General features: G+C 47.8%; 1 protein-coding gene across 9 annotated transcripts in view; it reads right to left on the reverse strand.

Annotated features, from left to right (window-relative positions):
• BLVRA (biliverdin reductase A) overlaps positions 1 to 22,023 on the reverse strand; it is a 621,921-nt gene that overhangs the window by 137,027 nt on the left and 462,871 nt on the right. For all 9 annotated transcript variants that reach the window (XM_069613129.1, XM_069613126.1, XM_069613122.1 and 6 more), the window contains one exon: positions 848 to 955. In XM_069613129.1, coding sequence (XP_069469230.1) covers positions 848 to 955 — 108 coding nt within the window. The remainder of the gene's footprint in view (positions 1 to 847; positions 956 to 22,023) is intronic.

A 22,023-nucleotide genomic window follows, 5' to 3' on the forward strand; every position in this document is an offset into this window, starting at 1 on the left:
TCTTAAAGCTTTAATGAGGCCACTTTATGATTTCATGTTTTCTGATGTCATATTTTCTGTGAGTCTCATTGTTTTTCATCACATTCTAAATGTCAGTCAACTGAACAGGGCTGAGCACAGGCATATCCCTAGGTGCCTGATAAGACTAGTTCTATAGATAGGGGACTCCTTAGCTCTCTGTGGCACAATTTATTACTTCATATTAGGAGGTTTAATAGGAACTCAATCGGGATTGGCTATTTTATAGAACAAATGACACGTGTTCCAACATTGGGCTTATTTGTGCAGTGTCAGAAAAAATGCAATATAAAAAGTCAGGAAATGCAAACAATAAATCATAGCAAGCACTACCTAACTCAGTGGTTAAAAACTTTATCAGGTCGTTTGACGGTGAACTTTGGTACGTGTCAAAAAGACTGATTCGGAAATACCATCTGTAAAGCAACCCGCGCACAGCAAATCAGCGTCGTACTTCCTGCTGTGGGAAGTGGGATTTAGAGACATTAGGTGTGTGAGAGGGCCATAGGGTGTGAGGGGCATGTGCAGGAGCCAGGGGTGATTGTGTGGGGTGGGATAGGATTGCACTTATGCCGTGGGTGTGGGAGATGGACGGTGGAGCAAAAATGGCTTACAGACAGCCCTTTTTTTTAAGCTGTCTTCAACTGGTGGGCTAAAGACAGCAAACCTAAAAAAACATGACTCTCCAAATGCTTCCTTAAGCATGAATGTCCACCGCCCATCGAATTTGTGGATGAATGATTTATCATTGAATGGTACAATTGCTACAGATTTCTACACCTCCAATAGATGGAGAGAACCGAATAAAGTGTGTGGCACGTCGACTCACCTGTAAAGTGCAGTGTTCCACTCACAAGCTCTTTCCCCTCTACTTCTTTCTTCAATTGTTTGGATTCTTCAGTCAAAATTTCTATATGTTCCACATGAAGGATTCTGCCTATAGCACCGAAAACAGAAAGAGAGGGTCATTCTGTGTGCCTGAAGAAAATACTTCCAAGAAACCAGGGCTAGCTTGCTTCTAAGACACTGAAACAGCATCAGTGGATACATTTTCGATTGATTTCTCCAACTGGCCAAATAAGACATTCGAAAACTTTCCTAAATTTGAATGCTCACATGTGTGCTTAGTCAAAAAAATAAAAAATGTTAATTCATCCAACAGCCACTTTCCGGTCAAAATATATATTAAGAGAACCTTGGATAATGAAGAATCAAAATAAAATGTAGAAAAAACATTTGTTAGCAGCTGGACAATAATAAAGATGACACTTTATTGTTATTGTAAACTGGGCCAGCAGTCAATATTAGAATGCCCCCTCCTCTCAAAAAACGCTTCAAATGCTGACTGCTGCAAACAGAGATCTTGTAAAGACTCTGGGGAAATTGCCTTTGAAATACTGCAAAACAGAAATACTGCTACGTCCACTCACAATAAATCCACCAGATTATGAGTGGTGGGTTGACAGTGTTAATTGCAATTCATGGCGTTCCAAAGGACTACATTGAGTATTCGGATAATTTTTTGTGGGAGGCAATTCCGCCTGCGGCAAATACTAAATTTATGTGATGTGGAGGACAAAATATTTGATCATCTGGACTGCCACCTGCATCCAGTCTGCATGTGGGCCGATGGAAGGCCATACTCTCAAGGGGGGTGCGAATGTGATTGAGCAGCAATCAAAACAACAAAGTACAACAGTTCAAAATAAAGGAAATGTCCAATTAAGGTTCTATAAAAAAAAAAAAAAAAATTATATATATATATATATATATATATATATATATATATATATATATATATATATATATATATATATATATATATATATATATATATATATATATATATGACAATGCATTACTTACCGTAAAAGCATTTCTGATGGTTGTATCTGCTTAGATTCACATGCTGTGCATAGGTCCGACATCCAGTGGTCACTGCGGAGTATTGCATTTTGTTTTTCGTAGTCGAAAAGGGGACGTCGACAAGGCGTGTCTGAAACACTATCCCTATAGTGACGTGCGTTGTACCCACAATCCCTCACGCGTCAAGGTCCCTCTGTTTGTATTTTTCTGCCCTGAGGGAGCCTTCTAGACGTGAGTGAGTACAGAAAAGAGAGATATAAAAGGAAGTGTATGTTCCTTCCATCCGAGCGGGGAGGAAGGGTGGGCGCATGTGAATCTAAGCAGATACAACCATCAGAAATGCTTTTACGGTAAGTAATGCATTGTCTTCTGATGTTTGTTAATCTGCTTAGAATCACATGCTGTGCATAGACTAGCGAGCAGTACCCGGAGTTGGCGGTGGGTTATGAGAAGGAACAGTAGAGAAAAGATGTCTTAATACTGCCTGTCCCACCTGGGAGTCAGATCTCGAGTGTGCATCTAGACAGTAGTGTTTTGTAAAGGTGTGCACAGAACTCCAGGTAGCCGCTTTGCAGATGGACTCAAGGGGAACATTTGCAATGAATGCTATGGACGCCCCCGTGCCTCGAGTAGAGTGTGCTCTTGGCCTAAAGGGCAGTTCTCTCTTAGCAAGAGTATAGCAGAGAGTGATGCATTGAACAATCCATCTAGAAATAGTGGACTTTGAAACTGCATCCCCTTCTCTTCCTGCTGCCACCGAGACGAAGAACTGATTAGTCTTCCTCAGTGGTCTGGTTCTTTCCATGTAGAACCAAGTTGGAAGGATTTTGAAAGAACGTTGGTAGTTCTATAGACTGGTTTACGTGGAATTTCGAGATGAATTTCGGAGCAAACCTTGGGTGCGTGCGTAGAACAACCTTATCTCTGTGAACTGTAACGAAGGGGTCTAGAACAGAAAGAGCCTGTAGTTCACTTACTCTCCTGATGGAGGTGATAGCTATTAGAAAAGCAGTCTTAAGAGTGAGGTGTTTAAGAGATGCTTTGTGCATGGGTTCAAATGGTGAGCCCATGAGTCTGGTAAGTACCACGTTAAGGTCCCATCCGGGAGCTGGGTCAGCTATCGGGGGGTGTATTCTCTTTACTTCCTCCATGAAGGCCTTTATAACAGGGATCTTCCACCACGACACTTTGAGTTGGGAAGTGGTGTATGCAGAAAGTGCCGCTAGGTGGACTTTAATGGAATTGAACACTAGACCCGAGTCCAATAAATGGGTCAGGTATAGAACAATATGTGTGGGAGAGCAGTCAATCGGGTTGATGCTCTTTCCTCTGCACCAGATGACAAATCTCTTCCACTTGCTAGAATAGCAGTGGCGAGGGTTAGGTTTTCTGGCTTCCCTGAGGATGTCCATGCATCTCTGCGGGAGCTGTAGATGTCCAAATTCTATGATCTCAGGAGCCAGGCTGCTAAGTTCATGTTCTGGGGGCATGGATGCAGAGTCCTGCCCTTGTCTTGTGACAGCATGTTGTATGGGCAGGGGAGTTTCACTGGGGGAGATAGAGACATTTCCATCAAGTGAGCGAACCATGGCTGTCGGGCCCACATTGGGGCCACCAGTATCATGGTCACTTGTTCCTGGTGCATCTTGTTGAGAAGGGGAGTTGGGGGAAAAGCGTAAACAAATTTCCCTGACCATTGAATCGACAGACCGTTCCCCTTGGATTGGTTCTGGGGGTACCTGGAGGCGTAACTTTGGCATTGTTCTCCAGGGTTGCGAACAGGTCTATTTCTGGGAATCCCCATTGCGTGAAGACGTCGAAGACGATGTCATCGTGCAGTCGCCATTCGTACTCTACGGGCAGGGGGAAATCTCTGCTGAGTTTGTCTGCCAGCAGATTGAGTTCCCCTGGTACATGTTGTGACAGTAGGAACATGTTTTGTTTGAGAGCCCACTTCCATATATTTTGGGCCAGTTTGGACAGTCCTGGAGAGTGGGTGCCCCCCTGCTTGTTGATGTAGTACATGGCTGTGGTGCTGTCTGTAAGGACCATCACTGTCTTGCCTTGTAGGTGTTCCTGGAAGGCTTTTAGCGCCTTGAACACAGCTAGTAGCTCCAGTAGATTTATGTGTTTGGATGCTACGTTCGGAGTCCACACTCAGTGAGCAGTCTGATGGGATAGGTGAGCCCCCCATCCTGTGAGGGATGGGTCTGTGGTTAGAGTGACTTCCGCCGTGGGTGTGGCAAAGGGTTTCCCTCTTACCAGGTTTTCCTTTGTCCACCACCGTAGCGAGAGAACCAAGGCCTGCGAGACCACCACTAGATCGTCCCATAGTCCGCTGGCCTGACACCACCATCGGCAGGCGCGCGTGAGGCACCAAATAAATACACAACGCCATCATTCCTAGCAAGCGCATTGCTTTGCGTACCGTCACCTCTCGACCGGCCACATATTGAGGGATCTGAAACAGCATGTTTTGGACCCTCTCGTTGGAGGGGAAGACGAGGCCGTCCTTTGTTCGAATTAGAGCCCCTAGGAATTGTTTGATCTGGCTGGGGTCTAGGCTGGACTTCTTTTCGTTGATGGAGAAGCCCAGCTGGAACAAAAGGTCTACAGTCTTTTGGGTATTGGAGAAGCATGTTTCGTAAGAATCCCCTGTTATGAGCCAGTCGTCGAGGTAAGGGTAAATTGGGATGGACAACCTGCGCAGGTGGGCCGCTGCCACTGCCAGTACCTTCGTGAATACCCTTGGTGCAGATGCTATGCCGAAGGGTAGCACTCTGAACTGGTAGTGCTTGCCCTCTATCATGAACCTGAGGTATTTTCTGTGCGCTGGCAACATTAAAATATGAAAGTATGCATCTTTCATGTCTAGTGTTATCATGTAATCTCCTTGTGATAGCAGGTTGATCACTTCCTGTAAGGTCACCATATGAAACTTCTGGGGTTTGACAAACTTGTTCGCTGGGCGCAGATCTAATACAGGGCGCATGGTTAGATCCTTTTTGGGTACAAGGAAGTACACTGAATAAATACCTTCCGTTACCTGAGATAGAGGCACGACCTCTATGGCTCCTTTTTCCACCAGTTGTTCTACTTCTTGGAGACGGATGGCAAGGTGTTCTGTTGTCATGCGTCGTCCCCTCGGGGGTCTGTATGTTGGGGAACCGTTGAATTCGATGCAGTATCCGTGGGCTACGGTGGAAAGTACCCAGCGGTCTGACGTTATTCCCTCCCATGCTGGAAGAAAGGATGTTAGCCGGCCCCCGACCGGTGTTGCATGGGAGGGGACGCGAATCTTCGCGTCACTTGGTGTTGTTGGGGGCTTGGGAGCCTCTGGGGGTGGACCCCCGACCTCTCCCTTTGCCACGGCGCTGGCCTCTTTGGCTGTACTGCCCACTATTGGTCTGGTAATTGGTGGCAGGGTACTGTTGCTGCTGATTCTGTTGTTGGCGTTGGCCACGAAAAAAGCGTTTGTTGCCATAGCCGCGTCTGGTAGTGGGCTTAGAGATCTGGTCAAGAGTTTTGATAGTATCAAACTCTTTTTTAGCCATCTCCAGAGCCTCATCCACCGCTTTCCCGAAGAGGTTTGAGTCTTCAATAGGTTTATTTATTAAAGACGCCTGTGTCTCCGGTTTGAACCCTGAGTTACGCAGCCATACATGGCGTTTTAGGAGTATTCCCTGAACCAGGGAACGTCTGCTGTCTCTACAGCATCCAGAGAGTTCTTCACAATGCTCTGGTTGACCTGGGTTCCTTTGCCAATAGTTGATAGCAGGCGTGTCCGTAGCGGTTCCGGCGCTTCTTCGGCATCTTTGCGCAGTTTGGCCCACTGCGCGTCCGCGTAGCTAGCTAGCAAGGAATTGTTGTTCGCAATTCTTGCAGAAAAGGCAGCCGAGGATGTGACTCTCTTTCCAAGGGAATATAATCTCTTGCCCTCCTTGTCAGGTGGTGCCTCGCTGGTGGACAGTGGCACCCCTGCCCTCTTCCTTGTATTGGTTACTACAAGGGAGTCAGGAATAGAATGTCCCCTGATGTACAGCGGGTCTGAGGGCGAAGGAGTGAAAAGTTTTCCAATTCTTGGATTAACTCCTCTGATTAGTACGGGCGTGGATAGCGAAGGGATGATTCTTCTCTTCACTGAAGCGAGGAGGGGAATGGTCTGGCTGACCGGGGGTTTCTCCTTAATTACTCTTTCCACAAAGTCTATTTCAGGAGAGATCTCCCCAGTGTCCAGTTCGAAATGTGCTGCTGCTCTGCGCAACAGGGCATTGAATGTGGGCTGATCGTCTATGGGAGACGTGTTCCTAACAGGTGAATTGTCAGGAGGATTTAGGTTCAGGACATCAGTGTCCGAATATACTGATGGGGATTGCCAGGGATGTGAAGGCCCTTCTTCAGGATTTTCTCCGAAGCCTTCTCCTACCATGTCTGGGCTGTCTTGCAGACCTTCCTCCTGGTTCTGTCCCTCTTCATCGTCCACAAATTCATCCTCCTCCTCCAAGTATTGTTCCTCACCAGTGAGGTCATACACATTATGGAAATCTAAGGCTGTTTCCTGCTGGGAGGGATTGAATAGTCTGGGACATTTAGCCCTGGGTCCTCCTGAGGCCCTTCTCTTGTTCTCTTGGGAGTGGGAGGGTTCTGGGTCTTCATAAACCTCTCCATTCTCTCCATGCAGAGATGGAGCCTTTCCATGGTCTCATGGGGTACCCCTGAGCGGTCTAGCGGGGGAAAATTAGTGTCTTACGCCTGAAAACGGCTCGACCTCTCCCATAACGTCGAGGAAAGTGTCCCGTCGCCTTCAGAAAAGCCTTCCGGTGTGCTGGGGGTCCCCCCGACTGAAGGGGGTAGTCCCTGTCTTTCTTCAGGCTTTTTCGGGGTGTCTTTCGACCTTTGCGTAGCGCTCGACGTGTCTTTCGGCGTACGCTTCTGGGCGTTGGCTACAACGATCCTCGCCAAGCTCTCTGCGACTCGTTTGTCAGAGGAGGGCTGTGGTTTCGACGTTACGGGTGTCGATCGTTCTACGGCGGCGTGCGCTCTCTGCTGGTGCACGCCGGCCGATGGTTTGGGGGCGGCGCCCTTATTTGCCGAAAGCCCAGTCGCTGGTCGCGGCTGCGGTTGCGAGAGGGGCTTCGAACCTGAACGGTCCGAGGAGGCCGCCGGTGGAACCTGCATCTCCTTGGGCGCTGATGCTTTCTTCGTCTTCGACGAAGAAGGGCCGTGGGTTGTGTGCTTATGTGTGGTATCGTGTGCGTCAGTGTCGCCGGGGTGTTCATCCCCATAAGCAGGGCGTGAGCCGAGCCCGTCGGGGCCGGGGACAGACGACGAAGAGCGCGAGCGCTCTTTAGAGGGGTCTACGACTTCCGTAGCGGAGGTCGTGTTATCACGTTCCTCGTCACTGTCGGTGGTAGCAGCGGCGGGTGAGGAATCGGCCTTCGACATAGCGTAGGCCGCCCACCTCTTGACCCTATGGTCTTTTAAAGTCTTTGGCTTAAGAAGCCGACAAGCCGTGCAACCCTCCTCCTTGTGATCGAGGGGCAAGCAGCGGTTACACCGTGAATGCTTGTCCTTCCAAGTGAACTTGCCCTTGCAACACGGGCAAAACCTAAAGGGTGTCCTCTCCATAGCTGAGGCAGTAAATCGTGATAACGACCCCAAGGGAAAGGAAGGGGAAAAGGAAAGGCATTCTCAGAAAGGAAACAGAGATGTCCCCCGACCCCACTCTCCCTACTGTATTTGGCCTGCGAGGCCAGGCCACGTGTTCGGCGACGCCGAAGGATCTCCTCCGCTCGTCCCCTCCGTCGAAGATCTTGCTCGGCAGAGAAACAGCTTCACAACTGCGTCGAGGGAGGGATCTATGTGTTATATATTAATAGGAAAGCGACCAAAGGTCGAGGAGATGAAATCTGCAATGTCTCTCGAGGAGCTCCGCGTAAAGGCGACCAGTAGCTGGGTGGAAAAAAACAATCTGAGGGACCTCGACGCGTGAGGGATTGTGGGTACAACACACGTCACTATAGGGATAGTGTTTCAGACACGCCTTGTCGACGTCCCCTTTTCGACTACGAAAAACAAAATGCAATACTCCGCAGTGACCACTGGATGTCGGACCTATGCACAGCATGTGATTCTAAGCAGATTAACAAACATCAGAAATATATATATATATATATGGAAAAATAAGGAAAGGTGCACACTCCAATTCTCTGCATGACCTTCCAGGCCACTGGTGTACTCCTGCGAAAAATGTGGAGTGGAGAAAGGTGCCGCACCAGGGTTATATATGCCCGGCTTTGGAGTGCCTCACTTGAGGCTACACTCCCCCCCCCTTTCTCCACTGTGGGATTGGGCGTGAGCGTTTTCTCTGCTGACCAGATGACTACATCTACCAGTAGCCCTTGCAGCAGATTTTTATCACCTGCACCTGCGGTGAGCTGCAAGTCCACCCAGCCTCCCTGATGACGTGCATTGGCACAGAAACCGGTCGGAGGAGTACACCAGTGGCCTGGAAGGTCATACAGAGAATTGGAGTGCGCACCTTTCCTTATTTTTCCATTTTTCGCAGGACTTGAGGGGTGGAATCCTCAAGACCTGCGAAGGTGCCGCACCAGGGTTATATATGCCCGGCTTTGGAGTGCCTCACTTGAGGCTACACTCCCCCCCCCCCCCTTTCTCCACTGTGGGATTGGGCGTGAGCGTTTTCTCTGCTGACCAGATGACTACATCTACCAGTAGCCCTTGCAGCAGATTTTTATCACCTGCGGTGAGCTGCAAGTCCACCCAGCCTCCCTGATGACGTGTATTGGCACAGAAACTGGTCGTCGGAGTACACCTGTGGCCTGGAAGGTCATGCAGAGAATTGGAGTGCGCACCTTTCCTTATTTGTACACTTGTGTGTGTGTACACGTGTACACACACACACACACACACACACACACACACAAAAAACTGTACAAAACCCATCCCTGTGGAAAAGAAAATATGCAAGAAATGGAAAATGCAGCATTCTGAGTTGGAATACTGCACTGAAAAGCAATTCAATGGCCACAATGTTCTTAATAAAAAAAAAAAAAGATAAGTCCTGAGGAAAAAGGTGCACAAGTGACATAACCAGTGTCTAGGGCCCAAAATGACCAGGGGGCAGTTATGGGCCAATGGTACCTTCTTGGCGGTTCAACGGCATCGAACCAGACTTTGAGCTGTTGGACGAGTGGATCAAACCCAGCTTGGCTGCAGCGAGTTGTGTTGGCCAAAGAGGCAAGCCGACGCAGAGTCAAATGCGATGGCTCAGAGCAGTTTGAAGACGCGTTCGAGTGATGCAAGTTAGAGTGCTCACCAGGATCCCTTTAAGGCTGAAGGGAATTAGCACAGAAATTAGAAGTCTCCCTAACAACATCTAAGGACAGGGATAGAGTGGGTTTGTCTGAATTTCTGTCCTCCAACAGGATTAAGAGTAGCTATTTAATGCGGTCGCTGGCCATCCTACCCGTCATGTGTTCCTGCTATATTCCACCTGTACTGTATTTCACCATGCAACTAGTTCATCAGAAAGGGAATACATCTATGATCAATATCTCTGCCATCACCTTGATGTCAACATTAATGAAAGAAAAAGGTATGTAAATGTTGCACTTCAATGATCCCTACCAGGCCTTGGAATGTCCATGATTGAAGCCCTATTAAATTCATCCAGGAGAGTACTTTTTACACCTGATTATAGAAATCGAGGAAGAGAGGTCAAAAGGGGTATTTGCAGGTTTTATAGAGTAGCAGGGATAATCCATCTCGATTATGGGACTTCCCAGCCATCACATCAATCACATCAATCAAGGTTTTTATAGAATTTTTTTATAGAAGGATTCTGTTATCAGGGCTACAAATAATTCCATATGTGCTGCACCCAATGTGGAAATAAATCTTCAGTAAACCAATATAATAAAAAGGTGAGAGCGACTGTGTATATTAATGTGTGAGGTCCTGGTCTGGTCTCTTTAGGGTGCCCTTCTGACATCTTTTAAGAGACTGATGAAGGTTGTAGTATTATGCATCTGAAATAAGCATTCATAGGGGCCCAACGGGATCTTCCTCAAGGAACCAGAGTTATGATTCAGATTTAAATAATCCTTAAGTATGTTCTTCAACATACCTTTCTCAGTGGGTGGTATATAAAGGCCAACGTTCATACTCCACTCATGAGTATGAGTTTGTCTATGGTCAAACCAACATACATATTTACTCTGTATGATTCGAAAGACAGCCAGGTAGAATATGGCAAGCTATCATTTTGTCTGACAATGGGAAGACTATTAAAACAATCAATTCTAGAGCAAGTAGTGAATGAGTACTTTGTGGGATGATGAATTCCCAACATTTGTACCAAATTATGATAGTTTAGGGTATTCTTCAAAATGCCTTCATCAGGAATAGTCACAAGATTGGGTCTACCCAAAATAGTATGATACAGGATTAGATAACAGACTCCACCTAGAAATATGAAAGCGACCCAACTTCAAGCAGCAGTTATTGAAAGTCAGAAAATAACTCAGCCTTGGGACCAAAAGGAGCACAAAGAGAACCTACAAAAGTTGATTATATATACACTTTGCCCGGATGGCGTGTTCTTCCCCATTCAGTGTCAACCAAACCTTCCCTGAAACAGTCAACGTCTTTCATTAGAGGTAGATTGAGGTCCAAAGTGAGAATTTACAAAATGTAGCTATGGTAATCTTATTTTCAAAGAAGGATATTGTTTAAGCACAATCATGGTGATCAAAGAGGCCCAATAGAATAGCGAGAGTTGACAACCCAACACAGACTAGTCTATGGGGCTTCCATGAGTCAATCTATTAGAGAGGAATACAGGACGTACATGTCTTCTCTGCTAACAAACCATATTTGAGGTTCCACTTCCCAAACTCGGGTCGTAAATTGAGAAAGCACTTCCATTTGTAGATCTTTGCTTTTGACAAAGCAATATATAAATGTTGTGACCATCATCGTGGAAAGGATTTCTCCTCTGCACCAGTCATAGGATCGACTTGGTATAAGTGTGCCGGAGTAATCGGATGATCAATGGAATGGTTCTATTTCCCTTGTTCCATTCATATGGTTTAATCGTGTGTGCTCACTGGATTTTCAACAGGGGGTCAAAGGTAGTGAAAAGTCACTTCAGGATCAATGATTACATTAACAATATCAGGTCCTTCAGGATTTTCTGGGATCCCAAAATGACAGACATTTTTCCCACAGATGTAGTTCTCCAGGTTTGTATCAGCTGCCACCAATTCCATGGCCTTAACTCGTATTTGTTCAAGGCCCTTCATTCTTTCCTCTACCATCAAGATACAGCTTTCTAGATGAGTGATCTTGCCTGCTTGCCACCTTAAATCTACCTGCATGCCCCTAAAATCAGCATAAGCACTAAAAGATTGTATTAAATGCAATCCACAGTCTGCCGGAGGACATCCATCTGTTTAAGCCCATTGTGAATCATTCTGCCGCCATCTGTGCGACTATGTATCTCTATCTTTGTGAGGATTACATAACAAATCAAAATTGGGATAATCAAGGTTGGAATAATCAGTCACATTGTAGACCATATCAGCACTGAGAATAGGTTACCTTTTCGGACTCCTCTTGCAATGAGTCAACATATGAAGAGCAATTTGAAAATAGAGAACATCAACCATCCAATATTAGACAACCGTTTTTAGGAAGATGAACATGAGGCAGGCAGAGTGGAGTGAGTGATCAGTTATTTCAGAGACTCCCGAATCAAGAGATATTTTGCACGAGGCGGAGAGCCTACCAACGATAATGGACGGACTGCCACTTCTTAATATCTTCGTTACAATCTTTAGAGCAAAGGTCGCTTCACTACTAAGTACAGGATTGTCTTTTGTTGCCATATGTCAACCCGATTGGTTTCAAGTTGAAGCAGAAAAGTTCTTTAGAGTAATTTGTCTGTAGGAATAATTGTCAGACCACATGTCACCTGCATAAATAGGATATTGGGTAATAATGTTCCCATACATAATGTCGTCGGGAAAAGCGTTGGCGGCATTATATATGGTGACATGATGTATAGGGACGGGGTGCGGGCATGTTCCCTGCTCCCCTGGTTAAAAAAAAGAAATAATAAAAAAAATGTTTAATGTAATAATGTCTCTGCAAAAAACGGTGAAATATGTTTGTCAGGAGACATTTTTGCAGGGACATTATTACATGGAACCATAAATAGATGATACAAATCTACAGATCAAGTCAAAATTTACACTGAGAAGGAATGGGTTTAGCAGAAATATTTATGTTTGAACTTAATGTCGATACAAAATATTACACTTCTCAAGAATATTAACTAGTAACCTAAAGATAAGGAAGATCAATTCACCCTATAGCTCCTTGAAGAGTGACCCTTATTTGGTCATTAAGCCAGCAGATAAGGGGAGGAATAGCAGTGATAAATGCCAAACAATATAAAAACATGGTGTTAGGAAAGATTTCCATTTATGTGTAATGTTCCCTCCAGTTGTGAAACCCCCCAAACCTTTTGCTGTTGTCTGACCATCCTTGCCTGACTTGCCAGTGGAGCTCAGCCTTCTGCTGTACTCCGCTGGGTTTTCGGTCACTTTTTTATGGGGAAACTGACATGCCCTTAAAGACTGTCAGTACTGGGAGACTTTGTTTCCCTTAGTCTTTCACCTTGTTGCTAGTTCTCAGCAACATTTTATCAGTGCACAAAGTACCTTACAGTACAGTGCCCTGGGGTCTTGTTTTCATTTTTAAGGCACCCTCAAAGGATTTTTCGGTAGAAGTACAAATGTGCCTTGGACAGAGCTGGTGGCAGCTGTTCATTTTCATATATTTTTAACCCTTTCTTTTGGTCCATACCGTGTTTAGCGTGTTTGGACCTGGACAGTGGCTTGACCCCAAAACGGCCCTTCCACAAGGTCCTTTGTTCTGTCCTTTGGCCATCTTGTCCCTTTGCCTTCCCCAGGACGAGGAGACATTGGAAAACCCTTATTTGGTCATGCAGCTCCCTGCGCAAACCAAAGCTTTCGCGGGCTTCTGCATGCCTTGTGTGTGTGCCTCCAGGATGTAGGCTGGACCGTCTAGTTTCAATACACATCCTGGGTGCCAGGATGTCCGGTGTGCCGGGAATGACTGGGACCACCGTGGTCCGCAATTGGTCCATGTCTGGAATGGCTGTATGTGAGCAGATCTCTCATTGGGTCCTCTTCATTTTGGCACAAAGGAGATTCTGGATAAGAGAAGGCGCCAAACACCCATACCAGGTCGATCTCTTGAGTTCTCACTGAATTTAGGATAGGAGCCAAGTATCTGGAAACCAAGAAGCAGAGCTGAGGAACCACTAGTGACCCGATGGAAGGTTTGGCATCCTAAGCCCGCTGTCGTCCTCTTGGACCCCCTGTTTCTGATCAAACTTAGAAGGTCTGCAAAGGCACTTCAACCCATTGGAATAGTGGGACTAACTATTCTCGGCACCTCCAACTTATTCTGTAAGCAAGTTTTTTCGGAAGTGTTCCTGGACCAACCAGTGAACTGACCAGCTTGCACGGGACCTTTAGCCTGGAACCGCTGACGTCACTTGAGACTTTGGAGATCGTAAGCACTGGGTACAAGGTACTCTCCAGCCGAGTTTTGTACATCTAAGAGCCCTAGGTCTGGAATTCAGAGTACGCCTGAACCCGAGTGCACGCGGTCACCATGTCGTCCAGCCATGGTGATGAACTTTGAGGATGCCTTGCTGCTGTACCCCCCTGTGCCCTGAAACTAGCTGCAGTGGATTCGAGCTGATCCCTTCATGAGGAGCAGAGACATTGCCACTGTCCCGCCACAGAATCATTGCTGGAACTCAGCCACTGAAAGCCGCAGAACCGCACAATTGCAGGATTTGAACCTGCAGCCGAAGTGGACTCGCCTGCCGAAGTTTGGTCCGGCTGCGCCGAGGGTCGGTGAGTACTTGCAACCCTTACCGGTGGCCCCTGGTGCATCCATCAAATTTTACGCACGAGTGTCCCTAGAGGGCCACTCTTTATCGAGGTAGCCTGTGCTACTGAGCTATTCCCAACTCTTGGATCCTGTTCTGCCCTCTTGGGGAGATCCTCCTCGAATAGTGGGAACGTATTCTTCACTGCCTCACCCGCCTTCCTGAGCTGCTAAAGCCCCTGCAAGAGACCCCGTTTTGCCCAACCGCACAATTGCGTGCATCTGCATCCGAAAGTAGTTTTTGAGCATAAGGCTCCACTCATTGTAGGGATTGGACTGCCTCTCAGTTAGGGTTGATAAAGTCCACGACTGCCTAAAGTATATTCGCACTGTGTGCTCCCTTTCTTCACAGGTTGTGGACCCTTACTGTGCACTACTCCTTTAGGCCATTGGTAACACATATATATATATATATATATATATATGGGATACATTACTCACCGTAATCGTATTTCTGATGCTTGTATCTGCTTAGATTCACATGCTGTGCATAGGCCGACATCTAGTGGAAGCTGCGGAGTATTACAGTTTGTTTTTCGAAAGTCGAAAATGGGCGTCGACACAGGCGTGCCAGTAATACTATCCCTAGTGTGACGTCCACTGTACCCAAGATCCCTCACGCGTCTAGGATCCTCAGATTGTATTTTTTCTGACATGAGGAAGCATGAGGAGTAGCGCGAGTACAGATAATCCAAGCAGATAGACAGAAAGGTAAGACTACAAGTAATCATGCGCCTTCTCTCGGAGGGGAGGAAGGGTGGGTCGCATGTGAATCTAAGCAGATACAAGCATCAGAAATACAATTACGGTGAGTAATGTATCCCTTCTGAGGCTTGTGGAATCTGCTTAGATCACATGCTGTGCATAGATTAGCGAGCAGTACCAGAAGAAGGAGGTGGGATGTGAGAAGGGTCATGAGCAAACAGGTGTCTTAGAACCGCTTGTCCCACTTGTGTATCTGTCTTGGAATGAGTGTCAATGCAGTAATGCTGAGTAAAAGTGTGAATAGAGCTCCAAGTAGCTGCTTTGCAAATGGTGTCGAGGGGAACATTTGCAATGAAAGCCAGAGTGGCACCAATGCCTCTAGTAGAGTGGGCCCTTGGCGTAAAAGGCAGAGTCTTTTCAGAAAGAGAGTAACACAGCTGTATACAGTTGATAATCCACTTCGAGATAGCGCCCTTAGAGACGCGATCCCCCTCTCTGCCTGTAGCTACGGAGACAAACAGTTGATCTGTTTTCCTTAGCGGTCTGGTTTTATTTACATAGTATAGGACCGCCCTACGCACATCTAGGGTGTGTAGTTTCACCTCAGCCGAGCCTTGCGGGTTTTGGAAGAAAGCCGGAAGCTCGATGGACTGGTTTACATGGAACTTGGATATGAATTTAGGTGAGAACCTAGGGTGTGTGCGTAAAACCAGTTTGTCCTTGTGGATAGTAAAGAAAGGATCCTGCACTGACAGAGCCTGAATTTCACTGACTCTTCTTATGGAGGTAATGGCTACTAAGAAGGCCGTTTTATAAGTCAGGTGTTTGAGACTACTTTTATGCATGGGTTCGAATGGGGGTCCCATGAGCTTAGCTAGCACCACGTTGAGGTCCCATCCTGGCGGTGGGTTCGAAATAGGAGGGTGAAGTCTCTTTACTCCTTCCATGAAGGCTTTAACCACCGGTACTTTCCACCACGAGACCCTGTTATGGGATGTGGTGTAAGCCGAGAGGGCTGCCAGGTGTACTTTCAGCGAGTTAAAAACCAACCCTGCATCCAGCAGGTGGAGCATGTATGTTACAACGTTGGAAGGAGTGCAATCAACCGGGTTGATTTGTTTATTCTGGCACCAGATAACGAATCTTTTCCACTTATCAAAGTAACAGTGCCTTGTATTTGGTTTCCTGGACTCCTTTAGAATGTCCATACACCTCTGTGGTAATTTGAGATGTCCAAACTCTATGACTTCAGGAGCCATGCTGCTAGGTTCATAGAGTTGGGTTCCTGATGCACTGTTTGACCCTGTTGCTGGGACAGTAGGTTGTCCCAGGCTGGGAGTCTGATGGGCTCGCACACCGCCATCCTGCGTAGGTGTGGAAACCATGGTTGTCTCGCCCACATGGGAGCAACTAGGATGAGCGTCATCGATTCCTTGTTCATCTTGTACACCACCTTCCTGATGAGAGGAGTTGGTGGAAAAGCGTACGCAAACATCCCTGACCAGTTCATCCACAGGGCATTCCCTTGGGAGTCCGGCTGGGGGAACCTGGATGCAAATCCTGGGCATTGTCTGTTTTCGCTTGTGGCGAATAGGTCTATAGTGGGGAAACCCCACTGAGAGAAGAGATCTTCTACTACGTCTTTGTGAAGGACCCATTCGTGTTCTTCTGGGAGGGAGTCTCTGCTTAGAGCATCCGCTAGGGAATTGAGCTCCCCTGGAACATGTTGCGATGACAGGAAGATGTTCCGTCTGAGTGCCCATATCCATATTTTCTGGGCAAGCTTGGACAGATTTGGCGAACAAGTCCCCCCTTGCTTGTTCAGATAGAACATGGCTGTCGTGCTGTCCGTCCTGATCTGCACCGACAAGTTCAGTAGATGGGGCTCGAACGCCTTTAGCGCTCGGAATACTGCCAGAAGCTCTAGCAGATTGATGTGGTTCTTGGCTACTGAGTGAGACCAGAGACCCTGAGCTGTGTGGTGGAGATGGTGAGCTCCCCACCCAGTCAGGCATGCATCTGTAGTCACCACGGCTTGTACTTCGGGATCGTAAAAGGGTTTCCCCTTTGCGAGATTCTCTCTTGTCCACCAGTGTAGGCTCTGTACGAGTGTTGGCGAAACGACCACTAGATCGTCCCACTGACCACTTGCCTGAGACCACTGTTTCGCCAACCATTCCTGCATGGGACGCATGCGCAGACGCGCGTGGGGGACCAGGTAAACGCATGACGCCATCATGCCCAGTAACCGCATAGCTTTGCGTACTGTTATCTGTTGACCTGACTGATAATGCGGAATTTGCAGAAGTATATTCCGAATTCTCTCTTCCGAAGGGAAGGTCAATCCTTTCTGAGTATCTAGGATAGCTCCTAGAAACTGTTTTGAGGTGCTTGGCACCAGACTTGACTTTTTCTCGTTGATAGAGAAGCCCAATTCGTGGAGGAGGTCGATAGTCCTCTGAATGTTTGACCTGCAAATTCCTGGGGTTTCCCCCGTTATGAGCCAGTCGTCCAGATAAGGGTACACCGGGATTGCCTCCCTGCGTAGGTGTGCAGCTGCCACCGCCAGTACCTTGGTGAATACCCTTGGTGCTGAAGCTATCCCGAAGGGCAGTACCTTGAATTGGTAGTGGCGACTGTCCACCTTGAAGCGCAAGTACTTTCTGTGCGCTGGGAGCATGGAAATATGAAAATAAGCATCTTTCATATCCAAGGTTGCCATGTAATCCCCCTTTTTTAGGAGGGGGGATTACCTCTTGTAGCGTGGTCATACGGAATTTTTGGGGCTTGACATACTTGTTGGCAGGCCGTAAGTCCAATACTGGGCGCATTGTCAAATCTTTCTTTGGCACAAGGAAGTAAGTTGAATAGATACCCTTGTTTACCTGGTGTCCTGGGACGAGTTCTATCGCGTCCTTTTCTAGCAGAATGGTGATCTCCTCGAGAAGGATCCTTTGATGCTCTAGGGAGTGCACTCTTTGTCGTGGAGGATGGTTCCGGGGACGCTGCAGTAGTTCTATACAATATCCTGCGGATACTGTTGACAGCACCCATCTGTCTGAGGTGATCCCTTCCCAAGCCTGGGTGAAGGTGGAAATGCGTCCCCCTACTGGGGTTGCGTGACAAGGGACCCTGAACTGAGCGTCACTGTTTTGGTGGAGGCGTGCCACCTCCCTTGTTGGGGCTGCCTCTGCCTCTTCCACGACCTCTCTTGTTACCCCTGCCGTAACTCTGGGTAGACTGCTGGTTGTTATTCCATTGTGTACCCTGTCCCTGGGCATAGTTGCCTCTTTGTGAATTTTGGCCGCGTGGGCGACGAAAATTACTGTTCCCCCTCTGGTTAGGGGGTTTGTTGGTAAGCTGGCCAAGGGATTTGAGAGTCTCATATTCATCTTTGGCATTTTTAAGTGCGTCTTCGACCGCTTTCCCAAACAATAGGTCGGGTTCCACTGGCTTGTCTATTAAAGAAGCCTGGGTTTCTGTCTTGAATCCCGACTGCCGTAACCACGCATGTCTCTTGATAACAGTACCTTCTGCTATCAATCTCCCTGCGTTGTCAGCAGCGTCGAAAGTTGCTTTTAAAATGCAACCAGACACGGCTCTCCCCTCTGCCGAGATCCGAGCCAGCTGGCTCTTTAACGGTTCTGGAGCAGAGGCAATGAGCGCCGCGACTTCTTCCCATTGATGGCAGTTGTAACTAGCCAACAGAGTGGTGGAATTCGCAATCCTTGCTTGGTAGGCGGACGTTGAGGCTACCTTCCTGCCAAACCCGTAAAGTTTTTTGCTCTCCTTGTCGGGAGGAGCTTCTGATGAAGATAAGGGCGTGCCAGCCCTTTTTCTAGTGTTGGTAACCACTAGGGAATCTGGTTTAAGATGTCCCCTTATATACAGAGGGTCAGACTGGGCTGCCCAGAAAATCTTTTCAATTCTGGGGTTGACAGCTCTGGTGAGGTTAGGATTCACCAGGGAAGGCTCTATTCTTCGTTGGATGGATTTGAGGATAGGGATGGTCTGAGCGACCGGTCTCCTCTCTCCTACAAACTCCTCCGCGAAGTCCCTTTCCTCCTGTACACCGTGGGTGTCGATGTGGAAATGTTCCGCTGCTCGAGCGTGCATAGTAATCTGTCCCGGTTTGTTCTTCCATAATTTCAAACTCCTGATCCTCTTCAGGGAAAACTTGTCCCTGGTAACTGGGGAGTGGAGTAGAATATGGAGTGGAGTAAGGTTGAACCTCGAAGGGTTCAGGTCTTTCGAACCGGGGCTTTTTACTTAGCGGGATAGGATCGGAGGAGCCTGAGGGTGTGGCCCCTTGAGGGTTATATGAAAGAAAATGTTCTGGGTTCTTATCATAAAAATCAGCCAAGGAAGACATCCTAGACATAACCCTGTCTATGTCTTCACTGGACCATTCCCTGGAACAGGGTATTACCTTAGTAGGTGTTGATTTATGGGACTTTTCAAGGGTAGACTTGTGTTTGCTTGTCTGCCTAGGGTGAGAGGATGGCTTTACAGGAGTGGAAGGCTGAGCTTTCCGCTGTTTCCCCCCCTCCCCGTGCGTGGAAAAAATTTTTCCCTGTCCCTTGGAGGCCCCAGAGACTTTCGACGCCTGGCGTCGAGGGTCTGGAGAGGTATCTGTGTGCTTCGGGCGTGGGGCCTCACTGGTGTTAACCGCGGTCTCGGTATCTTGGAGCGCGGCTTGGGGGTGGAAGTCGTCTTCGTCTCCCAACGATCGAACTTCCGTTAATGTGTGTAGCGAGGCACTCTTGGCAAGAGTGGATGATTGCCTTGCGTCGTGAGGTGATCTCGATCGAGAGCGCCCAGAGGACACCGAGTCGGACCGTTCTTTTTGTGCCTCTTTCCGGGAAGTCGACGTCGTCGAAGTCCGGTTGGTCTTAGTGTGTTTAGTGTGTGTTAGGTGTGTAGCGCTTGCGTCGCCGGGGGTCTTCCCCATAGCCGCCCTGCCGGACGACCTTCCGAGGTCGGGGACCTGCGCTCGCCGGCTGTCTTTCGACGCCATAATGCCCTCGCCGTCCGAAAGTACGGCGTCGCTGCCATCGCTGAAGGCGCCCTCCGCTGCCATGGCTTCCTGCCTGGCGTGGTGGGCCCAACGCTTTGTCGAACGGTCCTTAAGTGTCTTAGGTTTAAACCTACTACACGCTCTGCAGTTCGCTTCGGGGTGATCCCTCGGCAAGCAGAGATTGCACGTGGCGTGCCTGTCGACCCAAGGGTATTTGCGATTGCACTTGGGGCAGAATTGAAAAGGGGTACCCTCCATACGCACCTTAAGGCAGCGGGCTGCTAAGTGTAGGAATATATAAAATGTAACTATATATCAAGAGTGAAGAGTATGTACCACCCCCCACTCTCCCTACTTGTAAGGGCCGAGGCCAGCGGCCTACTAGGCCCGGGCCGAGGCCAGCGGCCTTCCGAGGCCCAGATCCGTCGTGCAGCAGTCGACGGTCGATGACTTCTCCAGCCGTCGTCGAGGTCGAGGGTCGACGTAGGGGTGGGGAAGTGAATGAATAAGAATTATAATTATAATAACAGCAAAAGTATGGCTAAGGCCAGGGAACTCCGCAAGATGCTTCCGACCAGTATGGCGGAAAAAAACAATCTGAGGATCCTAGACGCGTGAGGGATCTTGGGTACAGTGGACGTCACACTAGGGATAGTATTACTGGCACGCCTGTGTCGACGCCCATTTTCGACTTTCGAAAAACAAACTGTAATACTCCGCAGCTTCCACTAGATGTCGGCCTATGCACAGCATGTGATCTAAGCAGATTCCACAAGCCTCAGAATATATATATATATATATATATATATATATATATATATATATATATATATATATATATATATATATATATATATATATATATATATATATAGTGGCCATGTAGTTATGGTTAAGTTGCTGTTTCCATAGGAAGAGCGCTTTTTGGGCGGCTTATAACTTTGCTCCCCCCGGACGAATCCTCACCAAACTTTGCAAAAAATATATGGCCCACTCTGAATTTATTTGCAAAGTTTGGTGAAGTTTGGTCCAGGGGGGGCAAAGTTATAGGGGGGGTCCCAAAACTTCTTTTTTTCCCATAGACATAATGGGGAAAAAACTTTGCTCACGCCTACAGCCCAAACCGCTGGATGGATTTACACCAAATTTACGGCGGGAGCGGCAGCTTGGTCCCGAAAGCATGCTTTTTTTATTTGGTGTAAATCCATCCAGTAGTTTTTTTTTAAATGACAAAAATTTAAGTGCAAAAAATTAGTGATATCTGTGTCCGCTTCGCAGACACACTTCCCTATTCGCTCCGCGGACAGGACGGGGATTGGGCAAGCGCTTGCGTGATGTCCGCGGACATCTGACGTGCGCTCTGATAGGCTGCCATGAAGCGTGCAGTGCGTCTATTGTGAAAGACGGCCGCCATCTTTGTTCATCGGTTCATGGAGCGTTTCACAGTAAGCTCTGTGTGTTCCTCCCGTTCCCCCCAGCCACCGCTCATGCTCCGTGTCTCTCTCCCGTTCCCCCCACCCCCCGCTCATGGCCCGGGTCTCTCCCGTTCCCCCCAGCCCCCGCTCATGCCCTGTGTCTCCCCTGTATCCCCCACACCCCCCGCTCATGCTCAGACGTGGACTCCCTGCTCACAGTGCTCAGAGAGACAAAGCTTCACCTCACTGATGAGGCCCAACAAGGCTGAAACACGTGTATGGGGTTGCTTTTGGTACTCTTGTTCGAGAGGAATTGCCATAGCATTTCGGTGCTGGACTGACCGTGTGGGCGGGACAAAGACTGATATGCAAATGGGTATTTCCCATCTGTGAAAGGTACCTGGGGGCAACCAGACGTGGACTCCCTGCTCACAGTGCTCAGAGAGACAAAGCTTCACCTCACTGATAAGGCCCAACAAGGCTGAAACACGTGTATGGTTTTGCTTTTGGTACTCTTGTTCAGAGAGGAATTGCCATAGCATTTCGGTGCTGGACTGCCCATGGGGGCGGGACAAAGACTGATATGCAAATGGATATTTCCCATCTGTGAAAGGTACAGTGAGCAAAAAGGTACAGGCCCAACAAGGCTGAAACACGTGTATGGGGTTGCTTTTGGTACTCTTGTTCGAGAGGAATTGCCATAGCATTTCGGTGCTGGACTGACCGTGTGGGCGGGACAAAGACTGATATGCAAATGGGTATTTCCCATCTGTGAAAGGTAGAGTGAGCAAAAAGCGTGTGCTGCAAACTCATCTGAGAACAGGTTATCATGCCATGTTCTTTCTGGAGAGGAGCGCCTGCTACCTTTTTTGAAAAGTTTTTTATGGCTGTACTTTCCCTGTATATGGTCATATTTGTATACATTATACTCCCACTACTTTCCTTAGGTTCCAATCACATCAAGTGATACATATACATAGGGTAAATAGC

The sequence above is a fragment of the Ambystoma mexicanum genome, chromosome 5p (genome assembly GCF_040938575.1).
Source record: "Ambystoma mexicanum isolate Mex_15411 chromosome 5p, UKY_AmexF1_1, whole genome shotgun sequence".
Lineage (NCBI taxonomy): Eukaryota > Metazoa > Chordata > Amphibia > Caudata > Ambystomatidae > Ambystoma > Ambystoma mexicanum.